At 52.8% G+C, this 15,976-nt stretch overlaps 7 protein-coding genes across 7 annotated transcripts; 6 read left to right on the top strand and 1 right to left on the bottom strand.

Moving 5' to 3' along the window:
- Positions 1-705: 705 nt before the first annotated feature.
- N7474_002030 (MFS transporter) lies at positions 706-2,333 on the top strand (the record flags this gene model as incomplete). Its single annotated transcript, XM_057193445.1, has 2 exons — positions 706-1,104; positions 1,155-2,333. The coding sequence occupies 2 exons, from the start codon at positions 706-708 to the stop codon at positions 2,331-2,333; spliced, it is 1,578 nt and encodes a 525-aa protein (XP_057058398.1).
- Positions 2,334-2,812: 479 nt separating this feature from the next.
- N7474_002029 (bestrophin family protein) lies at positions 2,813-4,670 on the top strand (the record flags this gene model as incomplete). The annotated part of the gene is made up of 7 exons (XM_057193444.1): positions 2,813-3,082; positions 3,150-3,297; positions 3,357-3,441; positions 3,495-3,620; positions 3,676-4,025; positions 4,082-4,255; positions 4,321-4,670. 7 exons carry the CDS (start codon positions 2,813-2,815, stop codon positions 4,668-4,670), a joined length of 1,503 nt encoding a protein of 500 aa, XP_057058397.1.
- A 1,645-nt stretch (positions 4,671-6,315) lies between these two features.
- N7474_002028 (uncharacterized protein) lies at positions 6,316-7,618 on the top strand (the record flags this gene model as incomplete). The annotated part of the gene is made up of 2 exons (XM_057193443.1): positions 6,316-7,143; positions 7,202-7,618. The coding sequence occupies 2 exons, from the start codon at positions 6,316-6,318 to the stop codon at positions 7,616-7,618; spliced, it is 1,245 nt and encodes a 414-aa protein (XP_057058396.1).
- A 1,662-nt stretch (positions 7,619-9,280) lies between these two features.
- Positions 9,281-10,946, top strand: gatA (4-aminobutyrate transaminase gatA; the record flags this gene model as incomplete). The annotated part of the gene is made up of 4 exons (XM_057193442.1): positions 9,281-9,525; positions 9,588-9,623; positions 9,676-10,838; positions 10,900-10,946. 4 exons carry the CDS (start codon positions 9,281-9,283, stop codon positions 10,944-10,946), a joined length of 1,491 nt encoding a protein of 496 aa, XP_057058395.1.
- A 403-nt stretch (positions 10,947-11,349) lies between these two features.
- spt4 (transcription elongation factor SPT4) lies at positions 11,350-11,844 on the bottom strand (the record flags this gene model as incomplete). The annotated part of the gene is made up of 3 exons (XM_057193441.1): positions 11,350-11,436; positions 11,506-11,703; positions 11,767-11,844. The coding sequence occupies 3 exons, from the start codon at positions 11,842-11,844 to the stop codon at positions 11,350-11,352; spliced, it is 363 nt and encodes a 120-aa protein (XP_057058394.1).
- Positions 11,845-12,124: 280 nt separating this feature from the next.
- ppt1 (protein serine/threonine phosphatase PPT1) lies at positions 12,125-13,806 on the top strand (the record flags this gene model as incomplete). Its single annotated transcript, XM_057193440.1, has 5 exons — positions 12,125-12,274; positions 12,345-12,425; positions 12,495-12,930; positions 12,982-13,712; positions 13,768-13,806. 5 exons carry the CDS (start codon positions 12,125-12,127, stop codon positions 13,804-13,806), a joined length of 1,437 nt encoding a protein of 478 aa, XP_057058393.1.
- Positions 13,807-14,041: 235 nt separating this feature from the next.
- On the top strand, positions 14,042-15,680 carry N7474_002024 (damage-control phosphatase ARMT1 family protein; the record flags this gene model as incomplete). Its single annotated transcript, XM_057193439.1, has 5 exons — positions 14,042-14,063; positions 14,114-14,184; positions 14,241-14,371; positions 14,426-14,538; positions 14,590-15,680. The coding sequence occupies 5 exons, from the start codon at positions 14,042-14,044 to the stop codon at positions 15,678-15,680; spliced, it is 1,428 nt and encodes a 475-aa protein (XP_057058392.1).
- Positions 15,681-15,976: the final 296 nt, after the last annotated feature.

The raw sequence follows: 15,976 nt of genomic DNA, 5'->3' as shown, positions 1-15,976 counted from the left end.
CGTGAACACCAAGATTGGAATGTGCGGTATATACAGAGACCTCATCCAGTTTAAGATACGGTACCTTTCCTTGAAGTGAGCAAAGTCATGGGTTTGGGGATCGATATTATCGAGTACTATAGTACTCATGATACTGGGTTGGAATCTGTGAGCGGATCTGTTCTACAATATGACCCTGACAAACTAGATGAGCGGGGTTGCGACAAGACCTGTGGGACGGGACATCTAAGATGCGCTTGAGGGGCAAGAAGACTTATAGTGGAGTTTTTAGTGTGGCACAAAGAGAATTGTGTGTGTATTGTAAAAAAATACTAGTTAGCATAACTAGCCGGCTCGAGCCTTGAGATAATAACAATCTGCGCTCTTGCATCCCACACCGAGAGATGCAGTCCGACTGCGCACTGACCCCGTTATGCTCGAGCCTTAGTTATGCATCTGCCATCGGCTTATGAATCACAACCCGACCATAAACGGTATACAAAACTGGTAGTGTGCCCGCTAAGAAAATCCTGGAATTCCCCTGAAAATATTCCTGGGAGATGCGCTTTGGTTTTGATTCTTGTTTTCACACTTGTTAGTTCTTGTCCTTGCCCCTTTCCGATCCCATCGGTCTTCAAGGACCGGTCCGGATACTCGGCTTGTCCGCCGATATAGATCCAACACAAGCTTTAATCTCGGGGTTGTTCCCGCTCTCACTTAGTGAGCATGGACCTTCCAACGCAGGAGAGCACGCCAGAAAAGACCATTTCAGAGTCTATAAACACAAATTATTCCTCCACCGACAATGCCGGTCAACCTCCAACCACGGAAAAAGACACTGAGAAAGATGCTGAAACCGCGACCCCAGACACACCCCGCTTTCCAGAAACCGATCTCAGTCGTGGAATTGTTGGCTGGGACGGCCAGGATGATCCCAAAAACCCTCAGAATTTCCCCTCGGGCCAGAAATGGGGATTACTCGGGTTGGTGAGCGGCATCACCTTTGTTTCGCCGCTCGCGTCGAGCATGTTTTCGCCGACTATTAGTTATGTCGGCGAAGACCTGGGGGTTCAAACCGAGACATTGCTTGCTTTTAGTATCAGTATCTACTTGTTGGGTTATGCTGTATGTATGCGTCTGCCCATTGAAAAGGGATATGCTGATTGCGGGTATAGTTTGGTCCACTCCTGCTCGCCCCCCTGAGCGAGATCTATGGACGCCGAGTTGTGCTCAGCGCAGCCAACTGGTTTTTCGTCGTCTGGCAAATTGGTTGTGCCCTCGCGCCCAATATCCAGAGCTTGATTATATTCCGGCTGTTTGCCGGTGTTGGCGGCTCCGGTTGCTTAACTTTGGGGGCGGGTGTGATCGCCGACCTCTTTCCCATCGAGAAGCGCGGTCTGGCAACTTCTGTCTGGAGCATGGGTCCTCTAATCGGCCCTGTGGTTGGACCGGTCTGTGGAGGATTCATTGGCGAAACCATCGGTTGGCGTTGGGTGTTCTGGGTGCTTTTGATTGTTGGAGGCGTTATGTCGATCGGGATCGAAATCCTCAACCAGGAGACTTATGCCTCTGTTCTCATCAGGTGGAAGACCGAGCGCTTAGCAAAGGAGCTTGGTCGGGCGGACCTCCGCAGTGCCTACGCAAAGGAAGGCGATAAGAAGTCTGCCACAACGACGTTGAAGGTTGGCTTGATGCGGCCAATCTTGCTATTCTGCAAGTCGCCCATCGTCTTCCTGCTCTCAATGTACATGGCAGTGGTATATGGAATGCTTTACTTATTTTTCACGACGATTCCGTCAGTCTTCAAGAGCCAGTACGGATTCTCGACCGGGATATCAGGGCTAGCATACTTGGGCATCGGCGTTGGCTTTCTTGCCGGGTTAATATCGACCGCACTCACCAACGATCGGACCATGTTGAAAATGAAAAAACGCAACGGCGGCAAATTCGAGCCAGAAATGAGACTGCCTATGATGATTTTCTACGCTGCCTTCTGTCCCATCAGCTTCTTCTGGTACGGTTGGTCCGTGGAAAAGGATGTTCACTGGATTGTCCCCATTATCGGCATGATGCCCTTTACCTTCGGCATGATGGGCGTGTACCTCCCCATTCAAACCTATGTTATCGACTGCTACCCGGGCTACGCGGCGTCGGGCAACGCAACTCTCACAGCCTCCCGATCATTGGTGGGTGCGTTGCTTCCACTGGCGGGGCCGAAACTTTTCGCGACGCTTGGTTATGGATGGGGTAACTCACTGCTGGGATTCCTTTCATTGGCATTTGTTCCCATCCCCATTATTTTTTCCAGATATGGCAAAACCATTCGGGAGAAATACCCGCTCCAACTGTCATAGTTAGTGGCGGGCCACGCATGGGGGCGTGTGGGTCTCCCGCGGGTGTGCCTGGGGAAATTTTGACATTTTACGCCAAAGGAAAATTTAGTTCAATGAAAGCTGAGAGTGAAACAGCATACAAAGGGTACATAGACTGTGGATCCTACAAAGCCATTCCTGAAGAAGCAATTGGTCCAACACGTCTACGGCACATTGGCACATCTATAATTAGCAGGACGGCGCAACGTAGAAGCTCCACTTTGCTCTGCCTCAACGGTCTAGATCACGATGAAACACGCCCCTGATCAATTGGTCAAAGCTGTTTCAAAATTTCATGCCTTCACAAAATCCGTTTCACCCCGGATCCCATTCTCTTCTATCTCCTGAGTTCGTTTTCTTTTTTTCTCCACCGTCAATTTTACAAGACTCCGACCCGGTCCTACACTTATTGCGGACCCATCTTTTCTGATTGTTACAAAATCTCCAAAAAGTCGCTCATTATGACGGAAGATAGCAGTCCTCCGCCAGCCCACAGTGAACCAAGTTCTGAAGCCAATCCCTCCACCGACAATGGACCGGCTCCCGTCCCAGCTGAGGTGCGCTCGCACGACGTCCACCATGAGCAAGTCCAGCATCACGAGAAAAAGGACCAGGGCTCCTCAATTGGCCGGCTGACACCGCGACCGACCTACATGGAGCATCTAGCCAATTCGCGGGACTCGCAGTTCCATCTCGATCGTCGGAATACCAGCGAGCTGGAGCACTACTTTGTATGCCATCATATCTGGAGCAGATGAACGCGATTCAGCGCTGACGATTTCGGATTTCTACACACAGCATGGACCGCGAAATATGGACAAGCATTCCAAATGGCCCGTCTTCATGCGGATGCATGGCAGTATCATGCCGAAGATGATCCTGCCTATTCTCTTCGTGGGGGCTTGGTCGACGTTCATTACCTGCTTCTGCAAATACGTTCATAACAGTAAGTTTACCAGAATACCTTGGGTCTATGCCTCGTTTATTGATGCAATTGCTATATAGTTGGAGTCAATGACATCCTCCTCACCGTGCTGGGTTTCGTGGTGGGATTGGCGCTCTCCTTTCGCAGCTCCACAGCTTACGAGAGGTATTGTTCTCCGTCTACTTAGGACGACATTGGCTGACCTCGATGCTATCAAGATGGGCAGACGGTCGAAAGTACTGGTCCCTTCTGATCCAGACCTCTCGCAACATTGCCCGTACGATCTGGGTCAATACATCCGAACGAGAAGGAGAACAGGGCAAAGAAGATCTTCTGAAAAAGCTGTATGTGACCCTCCAAGCAAATCATGGACAAGTAACCAACCCGAATTGTCAAAAGTACGGCGATGAATCTTATCCTGGCTTTTGCCGTTGCTCTCAAACACAAGCTCCGATTTGAGCCAGATATCGCATATGACGATATCGCCGGCCTCGTTGGACACTTGAATACTTTCGCCCGCGATGCTCATGACAGTCGCGTTGTCAACCCACCACGGAAGACACTGTGGAAGTCCACTGGAGAATACCTGGGGGTCTCGTTTGCGGAGTCCAATCCGCGCAAATTGATCAAGCGGTCTAAGAAGCCGTTGGGTCATTTGCCTCTGGAAATCCTCAACCATCTCTCTGCTTATATTGACTCGTGCGTGGCGAATGGTACACTTTCTTCCAGCCTGCACCAGGGGCAAGTCAGTATGTTGAAGCTAAATTTGTCTTTTTTTTTGTCTGAAAGTCTAACTAAATATCAGTTACCGGGATGTCCTCACTGAATGAAGTCCTGACGGGTACCGAGCGCGTCCTCGATACCCCTCTACCAATGGCGTACAGCATTGCCATATCCCAAATATCATGGATCTATGTCTTAGTTCTTCCCTTCCAGCTATACCAGTCGCTCAACTGGGTCACCATCCCAGCCTCAATTGGTACGTGCCATTACTCCCTCAACATACCATTTATTTAATCACTTATTAACGATGTCCCTCAAAAGTGGCGGCATACATTATCCTCGGCCTTGCCACCATCGGCAGCGAAATCGAAAACCCTTTCGGCGAGGACGTGAATGATCTACCCATGGACACATACTGTCGGCAAATTGCCGTGGAGCTAGACGTTATCACAGCCACCCCGCCGCCAGATGTGAACGAGTTCATAAATAGCGAGGACAATCTGGTATTATTCCCGCTTAGCCAGTCCGGTTTCCCGGCTTGGAAGGAGCGCAGCGTGGCGGATATCCGTGGCGCGCTTCGGACGAAGGTGGTGGCGAGCCCAGTATCTGCTGCGTCGGATGCTTCGACTGTTGTTGTGGATGTTCCTACCAAATCTGAGCAGTCTGTTTGAATTTCGATGCAAAAGGAGTGTCAATTGCGGACTAGAGAAGGGACATGGGAAGGGGACAGAAGGTTGTGGTGCATTTGATTGAGCGAGTCAAAATTGATATTTCGGGCATACATTCGACAGCGTGTGGGTTCTCGCATTTGTTTGTTTTTATTAGCGACGTTGTTCAAAGACTGTTATAGAGACGACCAAAGATTGTCTCTTTAGAGAACTCTAAATTTGATTTGTTCCCTTTTCCTCTTCTTCGCCTTGAAATTCAAGTCTGTGCAAGACATGCATAACAATGGCTGTGTAAGTCTGATGAGACCATTACAACTCTATCTCAAACGTGAATCATACACCCCGGGTTTCAAGTAGCGACTGGGATCGGCATTTGCTATTTGCTCAAATGATCTACGCTGCAAATCATCACAATCGACCCACAAGTGTGCTAGTGACTGTGTTATGCTTTCTAAATCCACACTCGAGTCAGATGTCTGGAAACTGAGGTTTCCAGAACTCGGTCGATCAACTCGGTGGACTGAAAAATACTCCCTAGTGTGTAGATCAATCGATTGTCTTTCACTTTGTTCTGGAGTCTCATCGTGTCTGGATCTGCTCGGCAAGACTTGGCCGGACTCCGCTCTGATCCGGATCAGCCAATGCGGAGTGGACCGACACGACGATCGGTCCCCCCCGATACGAACCGCAGGACTTCGCTCTGGCCTGGTTCGGCTCGAGGGCAGGGGAGGGGTAGAATAATGTTTTACCGTGGTTGTAGTTGTCGAATTTCCGGTCTGATGGTCTGACAATGACAAGCAAATGGGGGCCATCTCTATTGTTCCTTCATCCTCGGGTGGCAATTGACAATCCCGCTAGCGCCTTTACGCGAATGCAACTGAAACCTGCGGACGGGCCACTTCAGCCGGCATCTCCGTGCGCACGCTCTGGCTGGTCTTTCAGGGCACCGCTAGTGGCGAAAGTGCAGTCGGACACGCGAGGGCCTAACGATGGCCGTTCGCTCGGTCTGTTCCTGAAGGACAGCCAAGGGTCGAGTGCCGCCCACCCTCGCTTTCACAGGCCTCTTTGTATTGGATGGTGGAGCCAGCCGAACGATGGGGCTCTGGATCTGCCTATCGTCGCCCGCCCTCACCTTTCAACTCTGGTCGGCCTCGGGCGTGCTACTGCTTTCGCACTCGCGTCGGTCGCTGGTGGACTTTTATTGAAAGTTTTGGCCAGGGCTCATCGACAGGCGAATTATGGAGATGACCGATTCCGTGCGCTGAGTCGCTCCTGGCAAAGTTAAACGCGGACAGGGATCGGCCATTCGCCCAACGACCCTTTGCCTAGCCTTGACTACTGTGGAGTAGTATAGATCCGGACCTCTCTGCGATCGAACCACCCACAACTAGGAATTCATATAATCTGCATGGGTCCCGGGGTGGAGAGGGTGATATTTCCGCTCTCTTTCTTTCCGTCTCTCTCTCTCTCTCGTTCTTTTTGAATGTGAGCACGTAAATACATTGCGGCTCATTATTATCCTCACTCTTTATTATTTCCAACTCAGCATTTGATCGGGCCATGGACGTGGTCGCTGCTCGCCGGCGATAGTACACAGAGACCAATTTTATTCCCTCTATAACGACTGCTGATACCCGAGTCTCCCGCCATGAAGTCCCCTCCGATGTCAGTCCTGGAAACATGGCCGACACCCAACTACATTGACCCTCCTACCCGCGGCCACGGCGTTCTAGTTGTGAACGTCGTCTGTATATCGTTAGCATTCCTGGTGGTTCTGCTCCGGATCTTTACCCGCCTACGCATCACATGCAGTGCCGGCGTTGATGACGTCCTGGTTGTCATTGGCCTGGCTTTCTCCGTCGGGATGGCAGTGGTGACCTCGATTGCGACGGAGGAATGGGGCTGGAATAGACACATCTGGGACATTCCCCCCGCATGGCTCTCGACCGTACAGAAGCTGAATCTCTGCTTCCAAATCATGTTCTCGATGGCGTCGGGCTTTACCAAGATCTCGCTTCTATGGTTCTGTCGGCGTCTGCTGGGGGCGAGCAAGGGCAACTTTATGCTGTTCAACTGGGCGTTTATCGGGGCGATGGTCTTCGTCGGCCTTTCTTGCGCGACATTCACTTTGATCAGCATCTTCCAATGCAATCCTATCAAGGCATATTGGCAGGTTAGCCCCCAGGAGCCATATACCTGCATGAACGACGGGGCTATCGTCTTCTCGGCGAGTGTCATAAATATCTTCACCGACTTCCTCGTCACGGCGCTACCCATGCCGCTGATCTGGAGCCTGAAACTGCCCGCTCGTCAGCGACTTGCAGTCATCTCCATCTTTGGACTAGGAGTCGTGGTTAATGTTGCCGGATCCGTCCGAACAGTATATGTGTGGAAGAGCATGGTAGTCGGATACGACTCGACCTGGCTGGGATGGCCAGTGTTGGTTGCAGCGGCTGTTGAAATCAACCTGGGCTTGGTATGCTTCCCACTTACTGTTCCCTTTGGTCAGTGGCATACATACTAACATAATTTAGATATGCTGCTCTGCACCCGCTCTCCGTCCCCTCATCGCAGCCTTCCTCCCCCATCTTCTCCAATCGACTCGCAACATCAGCTACAATTATGGTCCACGATCCCGCTCCAAGAACAACCTATTCTCCAGCACTGGCCGCTCCCGCAACTCGCGCCTGATCAACGACGACTCTCGCCAGCCCGGCTACGATGACCGCTTCGCAATCATGCGCACTGTGGAAATGGAGCACTACGTGGAGACCTGCACTCCTGGCAAGGGCGCTTCGGGTCATGCCTACAATATCACTTCGGAGACGACCCGTGCCATCACGCCGGCGGATAGCTTTGAGCGGAAGAACAGTGGCACCATGTATACATCCGCGACTAGTGATGCCTCTTCTTCAACGCTGCCGCGAGATGGCGTCGGGTTCGCCGTTTGATGATCGGCGCGGTTCTTAATTGATTTATATCTATTTGTACGACCACTCGGCTATTATTCATCTTTCCTTGTGGCTTTCTGGCTTTGGTTTTGGATATCCATATAAAAGCTCTTTCAAGTGTATATTGCGATACGACAGCTGGGCGTACAGTTGGCATGCTATTGGATGACATTATGCTAAATTAATGACACGAATTTGTTCCTTAAGGTATTAGCAGAAAACAATCAGATCCTTCAAGGATTTTGACGTAACTACCACCTTCTCTGATGAGATCCCATGCGGATCCTTCAGGATCAACAGATGGGCACAGGGCGATCTACAACTGCCGCCCCAGGGGTCTTATCTCTTTCAGTCTAACTATGTCTTGGCGAATCCTTCTTCAGCTGAAGGACGCGGGGCATGTCACCAGCGGCGGAGCCGACCTACTAGTTATTCCTACAGTGCTATTCTCTATCAATAATATTCTCGGCTTTGGCCGGCGTAATAGCAGATCTAGATTGTCGATCAAGCACTAATGGGCCAATCAGTGTTCAAACCATCGAAACGAGGGTATAGTCGACATTGACCATGCCAGACATAATAATATCCTGGATGGCAGTTTGCACGTCCACTGCTGGATCAACGTGCGATAGTCAGCATTGTTTGATGATTGCCCACGGAATATGCCAGATATATCAGAGCATATTTTCTGAGTGGAAAATCTTTCAGCTTCATCACTAGGGATGTGCCCATATGAACTAGTACTTTGAAAAATCTCGTAAAGAGTCAATCCTGGTGCAATGGCCACGGCCGGCTGGTCTCCAATGCCGGAGATCATAGTTGCAACCAAGGGAGCAGCTGGGCAATAAAACCAATGACACCATGTAATAGTCGACTTGGATATATATATATCTCTCTCAGCGCTGCATTGTATCCTAGCTAGGCCTTAGCGATTCTTTCTTCAGCCCAATCGCTCGTAAGAATTCTGCTGCGAACAGGGGAAAACAAGAATCAACTCAATTCATCGCCAAATGCCACCACCAAATGTCATCCAAAAAAAGAAACGTACCCTGATTTTGGCGTTATTAGCACCACGCTCTAACCAACTGAGTCATGGAACCAGCAGCTATGATGGTCCCCCTACTCTCGAGATTGATCAGGACACCGAGCAAATAAATTACAGAATATGGGTTGCTATCCAACTGTGGTGGACATGATCATTGAAATATCCCAGAATCAATTGATTTGACTAGAGTCGAAAAAAATCACCTGATCCACCGTACCCTGTTCTTATACACACACGCCGTTTCATGACATGATAGCCTCAACCACAGCAGAAACCTAACAACCCCCGGATTCACCTCGGCCTTTTCGGGTTGGAATGTCCACCCTGTTCGGCACTTTGCGTCGCAGCCATTGAGTCCGTCTCCGAATTACCTCATCACCGCCGGCTGCCACAGCGTAGACTTACCCAAAGCAGACAAACCCCACATCTTCGCACTCGGCGGGTTGCCGGTATCCGGGGCTTCTGATTCGCCTACACCGCCGAAGCAGGTCCAAGCTCCCTTGATCTGATGGCTGATAACCGTGTGGGGTGCGCCTGGATATAAACCTGTCCCCCTCGTCTTCCACTTTTTTTCCCCTCTCCCCTTCAGCAACACCAGAAGAGAAGAAGAATTCACCATGTCTTCCGTCCTCCGCTGCAGCACCAAGCTGCGTGCCGCCCGACTTCCCGCCGCTCGGGCTCTGTCGACTACCGCCCGCCTGCGTGCGGAGCAGCCCTTCTTCCCCAATGAGCCCTCCGCTCCCTCCGTCAACACGGCCATTCCCGGCCCCAAGAACAAGGCCGCTGCCGCCGAGCTGGATGAGGTCTTTGACGTGCGCAGCTTGAACATGCTGACTGACTACACTCAATCCGTTGGCAACTAGTATGCTTGTCCCTCCCTTCCGCCCAGTGCGGAAGCTGACTCGTTTCTTCTCTCCTTTCTAGCATCTCGGATCTGGACGGCAACAAGCTGCTCGATGTGTAAGTTTTCGATTTTGTTTCCTTCCAATTGATCCCCGCTAATTGCATGCAGCTACGCTCAGATCGCCTCTATCCCGGTCGGGTACAACAACCCGCACCTCCAGAAGGTCGCGCAGTCGCCGGAGATGATCACTTCGCTGATCAACCGCCCGGCACTGGGTAACTTCCCCTCCGCGGATTGGTCGCACATCCTGAAGACCGGTATCCTCAGGGCCGCTCCCAAGGGTCTGAACCAGGTGTTCACCGCCATGGCCGGCTCTGATGCCAACGAGACCGCGTACAAGGCGGCCTTCATGTACTACCGCCAGCTGCAGCGCGGTGGCCCGGAGGTCGAGTTCACCGAAGAGGAGCTGAAATCGACCATGGTGAACCAGGGCCCTGGCTCCCCCCAACTGTCCATTCTCTCCTTCAAGTCGGCCTTCCACGGCCGTCTCTTCGGCTCCCTGTCCACCACCCGCAGCAAGCCCATCCACAAGCTTGATATCCCGGCCTTCGACTGGCCCCAGGCCACCTTCCCCACCCTGAAGTACCCTCTAGAGGAGCACGCCCAGGAGAACGCGGCCGAGGAGCAGCGCTGCCTACAGGAGGTGGAACAGCTGATCAAGACCTTCCACAACCCCGTCGCGGCGGTGATGGTCGAGCCCATCCAGTCCGAGGGTGGCGACAACCACGCCTCTCCCGCTTTCTTCCGCGGCCTGCGCGAGATCACCAAGCGCAACAACGTGCTGTTCATCGTCGACGAGGTGCAGACCGGTGTCGGCGCCACGGGCAAGTTCTGGGCCCACGACCACTGGAACCTCGAGACCCCTCCCGACATGGTGACCTTCTCCAAGAAGGCCCAGACCGCCGGTTACTACTATGGCAACCCGGCCCTGCGGCCCAACAAGCCTTACCGCCAGTTCAACACCTGGATGGGTGACCCCTCGCGCGCCCTGATCTTCCGCGGCATCATCGAGGAGGTCGAGCGCCTGGGTCTGGTCGAGAACACCCGAATCACCGGTGACTACCTGTATGCTGGTCTCCAGGGTCTCGCCCAGAAGTACCCCGAGCACTTCCAGAACCTGCGCGGTAAGGGCCAGGGTACCTTCATTGCCTGGGACACTCCCCACCGGGACACGTTCCTGGCCAAGGCCAAGCAGGTCGGTGTCAACATTGGTGGCAGCGGCCAGAGCGCTGTCCGTCTGCGCCCCATGCTGGTCTTCCAGAAGCATCACGGTATGTTTTCTTTTCCTCCTGTTCGTCATGAATCCCTTCGCTGACCTACTTTCTTTTACAGCCGATATCCTCCTGGAGAGCATCGAGAAGATCATCAAGCTCCTGTAGACTGGTTGAGGACTCTTCTTCTTTCCTTTGTTATTGAAAACTAATGAGCGCATTTGGTTGTTTTATTTTACTATCTTTTTGACACGAGTTCATGCCAATTCAAAAAGGATCTGTACATTTCATAGACAAGACATGCTCCTGATCGCCTTCGTTTAGTCTATTGCCAGAGCCCGCGGTTGTATAATATGGGACACCTAGACCGATAATTGTAGAGACGCTCACTAAGAAAAGCAGCCATGGGGCCGAGTAGCCGATTCCCTAGAACATTGAAGACAAAAATATGTGAAGCCAATCCCGATGCTTGCGACCATTAACTCCTGAACGGCCCGAAAATATTGCAAAAAGTGTGCGAACCCCAAGAGGATGGCTGGGTAGTAGAAAAAAGGTATCCACGACAAATAATTCATGACTCTTCCTCACCGGTGCTTCCGTCGCGGGGAACGTATTTGACACCGGAATCCTCGAGGCTGTTGATAATATATTCCGGGAGCTACAATCCACGCAAATAGCAACTGTTAGCCCATATTTCGTCTCAATAACCCAGCGAGAAATCACCCACCGTCCCCGTCACTTTGGTCGCATATGTCCCCGGGACATAGTTATTCAACCGTTGCCAGCGCGCCACCCAGCTGGCGTTCGGGTCGCGTACGGCAATCAACCCCTCGAAGACCTGCGACGTGCATTCTTGGATGGCGTCGGTGTTTCCGCTGAGTTGAAGGACGTTCTCGCAGTTTGGACAGCCGTCGCGCATGAATTTCTACTCGGGGCGTGTGGTCAGCGTCCGTGCTGGACTGGAGGTGGGGAATGGACAAAGTCTTACCGTGTGTGTTTGGACGACGGAGCAGACCATGCAGGCGCGCAGACTCCGCTGGTGGTTTGGTGCTGCGTAGAAGGACATGGTGGGAGGGAATGAGGTGAGGTGAGGGAAGGGAGAAGAGAGAGAGAGACAGAGAGGCTTCCAGAAGGACGCTGGATGCCAAGCCCGGAGGAAATCGCCCTACAACTTTTTGGAAGCAACACTTTCTTTCTTTCTCCACCTTTCTCTCTCACTCTCAAGCCCTACGACTGCGAACACGGGACTGGACTCGTTCTCGTTCTCTTTCTCTCCTTCCACGCCGCACTCACATCCCCTCTTTCCTCCCCCGGCATCTCCCCGATCCAGTCTCGTGCCCCTCCCAATGGCTTCAGACCAAGAAGCCGCCACCGCGCTCAAGGTGCAAGGCAACAAGGCCTTTGCCCAGCATGACTGGCCCACGGCTGTCGAGTTTTATGACCAGGCCATCGCCAAGTATGACAAAGAGCCTTCGTTCTTTTGCAACCGGGCCCAGGTGCGTGCGACGATCTGCCGGTGGCCACGATCACCCTCGGACGGCATTTGCTGACTCTGACTCTAATTAGGCCCAAATCAAACTCGAGGCTTTTGGTTACGCCCTTGCGGATGCGACTAAGGCGTTGGAATTGGACCCCAACTATGTCAAGGTTGGTCCCCTGTCTGTACCTGCGGATTGACCGAGTCACGCGGAACTAAAATTGGCTTTGTTTGTCTAGGCCTACTGGCGTCGTGCCCTGGCCAACACGGCCATCCTCGATTACAAGGCGGCCCTCAAGGATTTCAAGGCGGTGGTGAAGCGCGAGCCCGGCAACCGCGATGCGAAGCTTAAGCTGGCAGACTGCGAGAAATTGGTGCGCCGGCTAGAATTTGAGAAGGCCATTGAGGTTTCCGATCCGCCATCTGCGTTCGAGGATTTGGATATCAATGCGATCCAGGTCGAGGATGGCTACGACGGCGTGCGCCTCGGGGACGAAATGACACAGGAGTTTATCGACGACATGGTCCAGCGGTTCAAGGATGGCAAGAAGATCCACCGCAAGTATGTCTTCCAGATCATCAAGGCTGTGAAGGATCTCGTGTATGCCGAGCCGACGATGGTGGAAATTGGAGTGGATGCGGGCAAGAAGCTGACGGTTTGCGGTGACACACACGGTATGCTTGGACAGATGTTGAAGATGAGGACGAGCGCTTACTGGATTATAGGTCAATTCTTCGATCTGCTAGAGATCTTCCGCCGGAATGGGTACCCCTCCGATACCCATGCCTATCTCTTCAATGGTGACTTTGTTGACCGTGGCTCGTGGTCCACTGAGATTGCCCTGCTCCTCTACGCATATAAATGGCTGCGGCCGAACGGTCTTTTCCTCAACCGCGGCAACCACGAGACAGATGACATGAACAAGGTATACGGGTTTGAAGGCGAGTGTCGCGCCAAGTACAATGAGCGGGTATTCAAGGTGTTCTCCGAGTCCTTCTCGGCCTTGCCATTAGCCACCTTGATTGGCGAAAAGTACCTCGTGCTGCACGGCGGTCTCTTCTCTGACGACAAGACAACGCTGGAGGATATCCGGAAACTCAACCGCCACAACCAACGCCAGCCGGGTCAGTCAGGCCTGATGATGGAGATGCTCTGGACAGACCCGCAGACCGAACCCGGGCGCGGTCCCAGCAAGCGCGGTGTCGGCCTTCAATTTGGTCCGGACGTGACCAAGCGCTTCTGCGAGAACAACGGCCTTGAGGCCGTCATTCGATCGCACGAAGTCCGCATGAATGGATATGAAGTCGAGCACGATGGCCGGTGTATCACGGTCTTCTCAGCTCCCAAGTACTGCGACTCGACGGAGAACAAGGGTGCCTATATCAATGTCGGGCCCGAGCTCAAGCTGGAGTACCAGGTATTCGACGCGGTGCCGCACCCGGACATTAAGCCCATGGTAAGTACAGACCGTCCTCTCAATTGGACCGAGTGATAGCTGACTTCGGTTTCAGGCATATGCGCAAAACTCGATTATGTCGTCGATGATGTGATGCGACCAGACCAGATGAAATGATATATCAGGAATTTTTGGCGTTGGATCAGACCCTAGAATTGCTTCTTTGTATGTATGAGGAGGATACCACCTTGGCTGGCTATTGTTTGTACTACTTTGCGTAGATCATCATATCATCCACGGGGGCGGTGTGCTGCCCCTCCATTCTGCCCCTCCATGTTTCTGTTTTTCTTCCTCTCCCCCTCTCCCGAATTAGACTCACCACCATAATTATGGAATTCGATCCGAAGACCCGTGAGTCTGTCGCCTCGGCCTATACTCCGCCGCCCAGCTGACTCCGCCAGCCCAATATCTCACCTCCGACAAGTCGAGCTTCGCCTCAGTCTCCGCCCATGAGCGATGGCCCGTCATCATCGTAAGCTTGCCGCTTCAGATCCAAGTTCCGGCGCTGATTGGATGTAACGAATATAGACCGGTGCTATCGATGATCTGCACCGCACAGTCGGCGATGTCAATGACGAGGAGAAGCGCCAGGAGGGCAAGAACATCATTGAGAAATTAGCCACGCTGAAGTACGAGCTGCAGCATGACCGGCAGCTGACGTGAGTGATTTTCTTCGGGTTTGATGCCAAAATTGACATGAACTGTTTTACTAGACCCCTTACCGATGATGGCCATGCCGATATTGCCCAGTATAACCAGGAGCTGCAGCAGCGCGGAAACCCTACTTGGCACAATGTGCCCTGGCTCTACTCGGAGTGCTACCTCTGTATGATGCGAGCTTTTCTTTTCGGAAACAGACAGTTCTGACAATGAATAGACCGACGCATTGAGACCTTTTTTTCATTGTCGCAACATTGGAAGGGATATGACGTGTTTGCGCGCCAGAAGATGTCTACCTTCAAGTCCTCCCGCCCTGCCGTGCTCGAACTGGCCTCACGATACCGCGAGCTGGCGCACGAAGCTGAGACCGGTAAAGGCCAGGACGGCAGGTCGCCTGCAGAAGTCGAGCAGGCCGAGAAGCTGTTGTTCTCGGAGATGTGTGAGATCTGTCTGTGGGGCAATGCGACAGACCTGTCGCTCCTGACCTCTCTCACCTACGAGGATATCCAGAAGCTGCAGGGCTCGCAGGCTCGCCAGGCATCGCAGAAGAACATCCTCGTTAACGATCTCGACGCTGCCTTCGCGGCGCTACAGAAGGCACGCAACGAGAAGAAAGACGCTGAACGCCGCGTCGACATTGTCCTCGACAATTCCGGCTTTGAGCTGTTCGTCGACCTGATCCTGGCCGGGTACTTGCTGTCCGCCGGACTGGCTACAACCATCGTGCTACACCCCAAGCGCCTTCCGTGGTTTGTGTCCGATGTGACACCCAAGGACTTTTCAGACCTGCTTAACACCCTCGTCGATCCGCAGACCTTTTACACTGCTCCCGACGACACGGGCAAGACCTACCCGGCGCTGTCAGACAAGGAGGTCTCCGACGTGCAATTTCTCTTCCAACAATGGAGCCAGTTCCACCAAGACGGCCAGCTGATCGTCCGCCCGCACCAGTTCTGGACTACCCCGGGCGGCTACTGGCGCATGCCTCACCTTGCGCCGGAGCTGTTCGATGATCTAAAGGAAAGCGAGCTGGTGTTGTTCAAGGGTGACCTCAACTACCGCAAGTTGACCAACGATGCAGCCTGGGACCCTACCACCCCCTTCACAACTGCTATCGGCCCCATGGGCCCGAAGTCGGGGATTCGTGTCATGGCTTTCAGGACGTGCAAGGCTGACACCGTCGTCGGTCTTCCGGCGGGTGAGGATGAGAAGCTGCGCCAGATGCCGGGTGGTGGTGGTTCGGAGGGCCGCAAATGGGCCTGGAGTGGCAAGTGGGCTGTTGTTTCGTTCTCGGATGGCCAGGCTTGAGTTAAACTGAAGGTGGGATGTCCTGGATAGACAAGCTTGTTTGATACACGGTTTTTCGCGGTTTATATGCATGGACATAGGAGGATAGAGATGACTTCAGTTCAGTGTTGTTTCGACTCGATAGAAATACATCGTCGTGTTAATATACCTACCAATCCCCAAAATTTGAGAGCTGGCTTCGTTAGCCGACCGAGTGAGTACGTCGAGTGGGAGCAACGAGCCGATAAATGGTGAGAGAATCTTGCCCTAACATGTCTACAGATGAAAAAAGACAGACCGAGCACAACCATGCCTTC

This window comes from Penicillium riverlandense (assembly GCF_028828495.1).
Source record: "Penicillium riverlandense strain IBT 135883 chromosome Unknown utg000001l_segment0_segment0, whole genome shotgun sequence".
Taxonomy (NCBI): domain Eukaryota; kingdom Fungi; phylum Ascomycota; class Eurotiomycetes; order Eurotiales; family Aspergillaceae; genus Penicillium; species Penicillium riverlandense.
The sequence above is the reverse complement of the archived record's forward strand: the minus strand, read 5'-3'. Positions and strand labels throughout refer to the sequence as shown.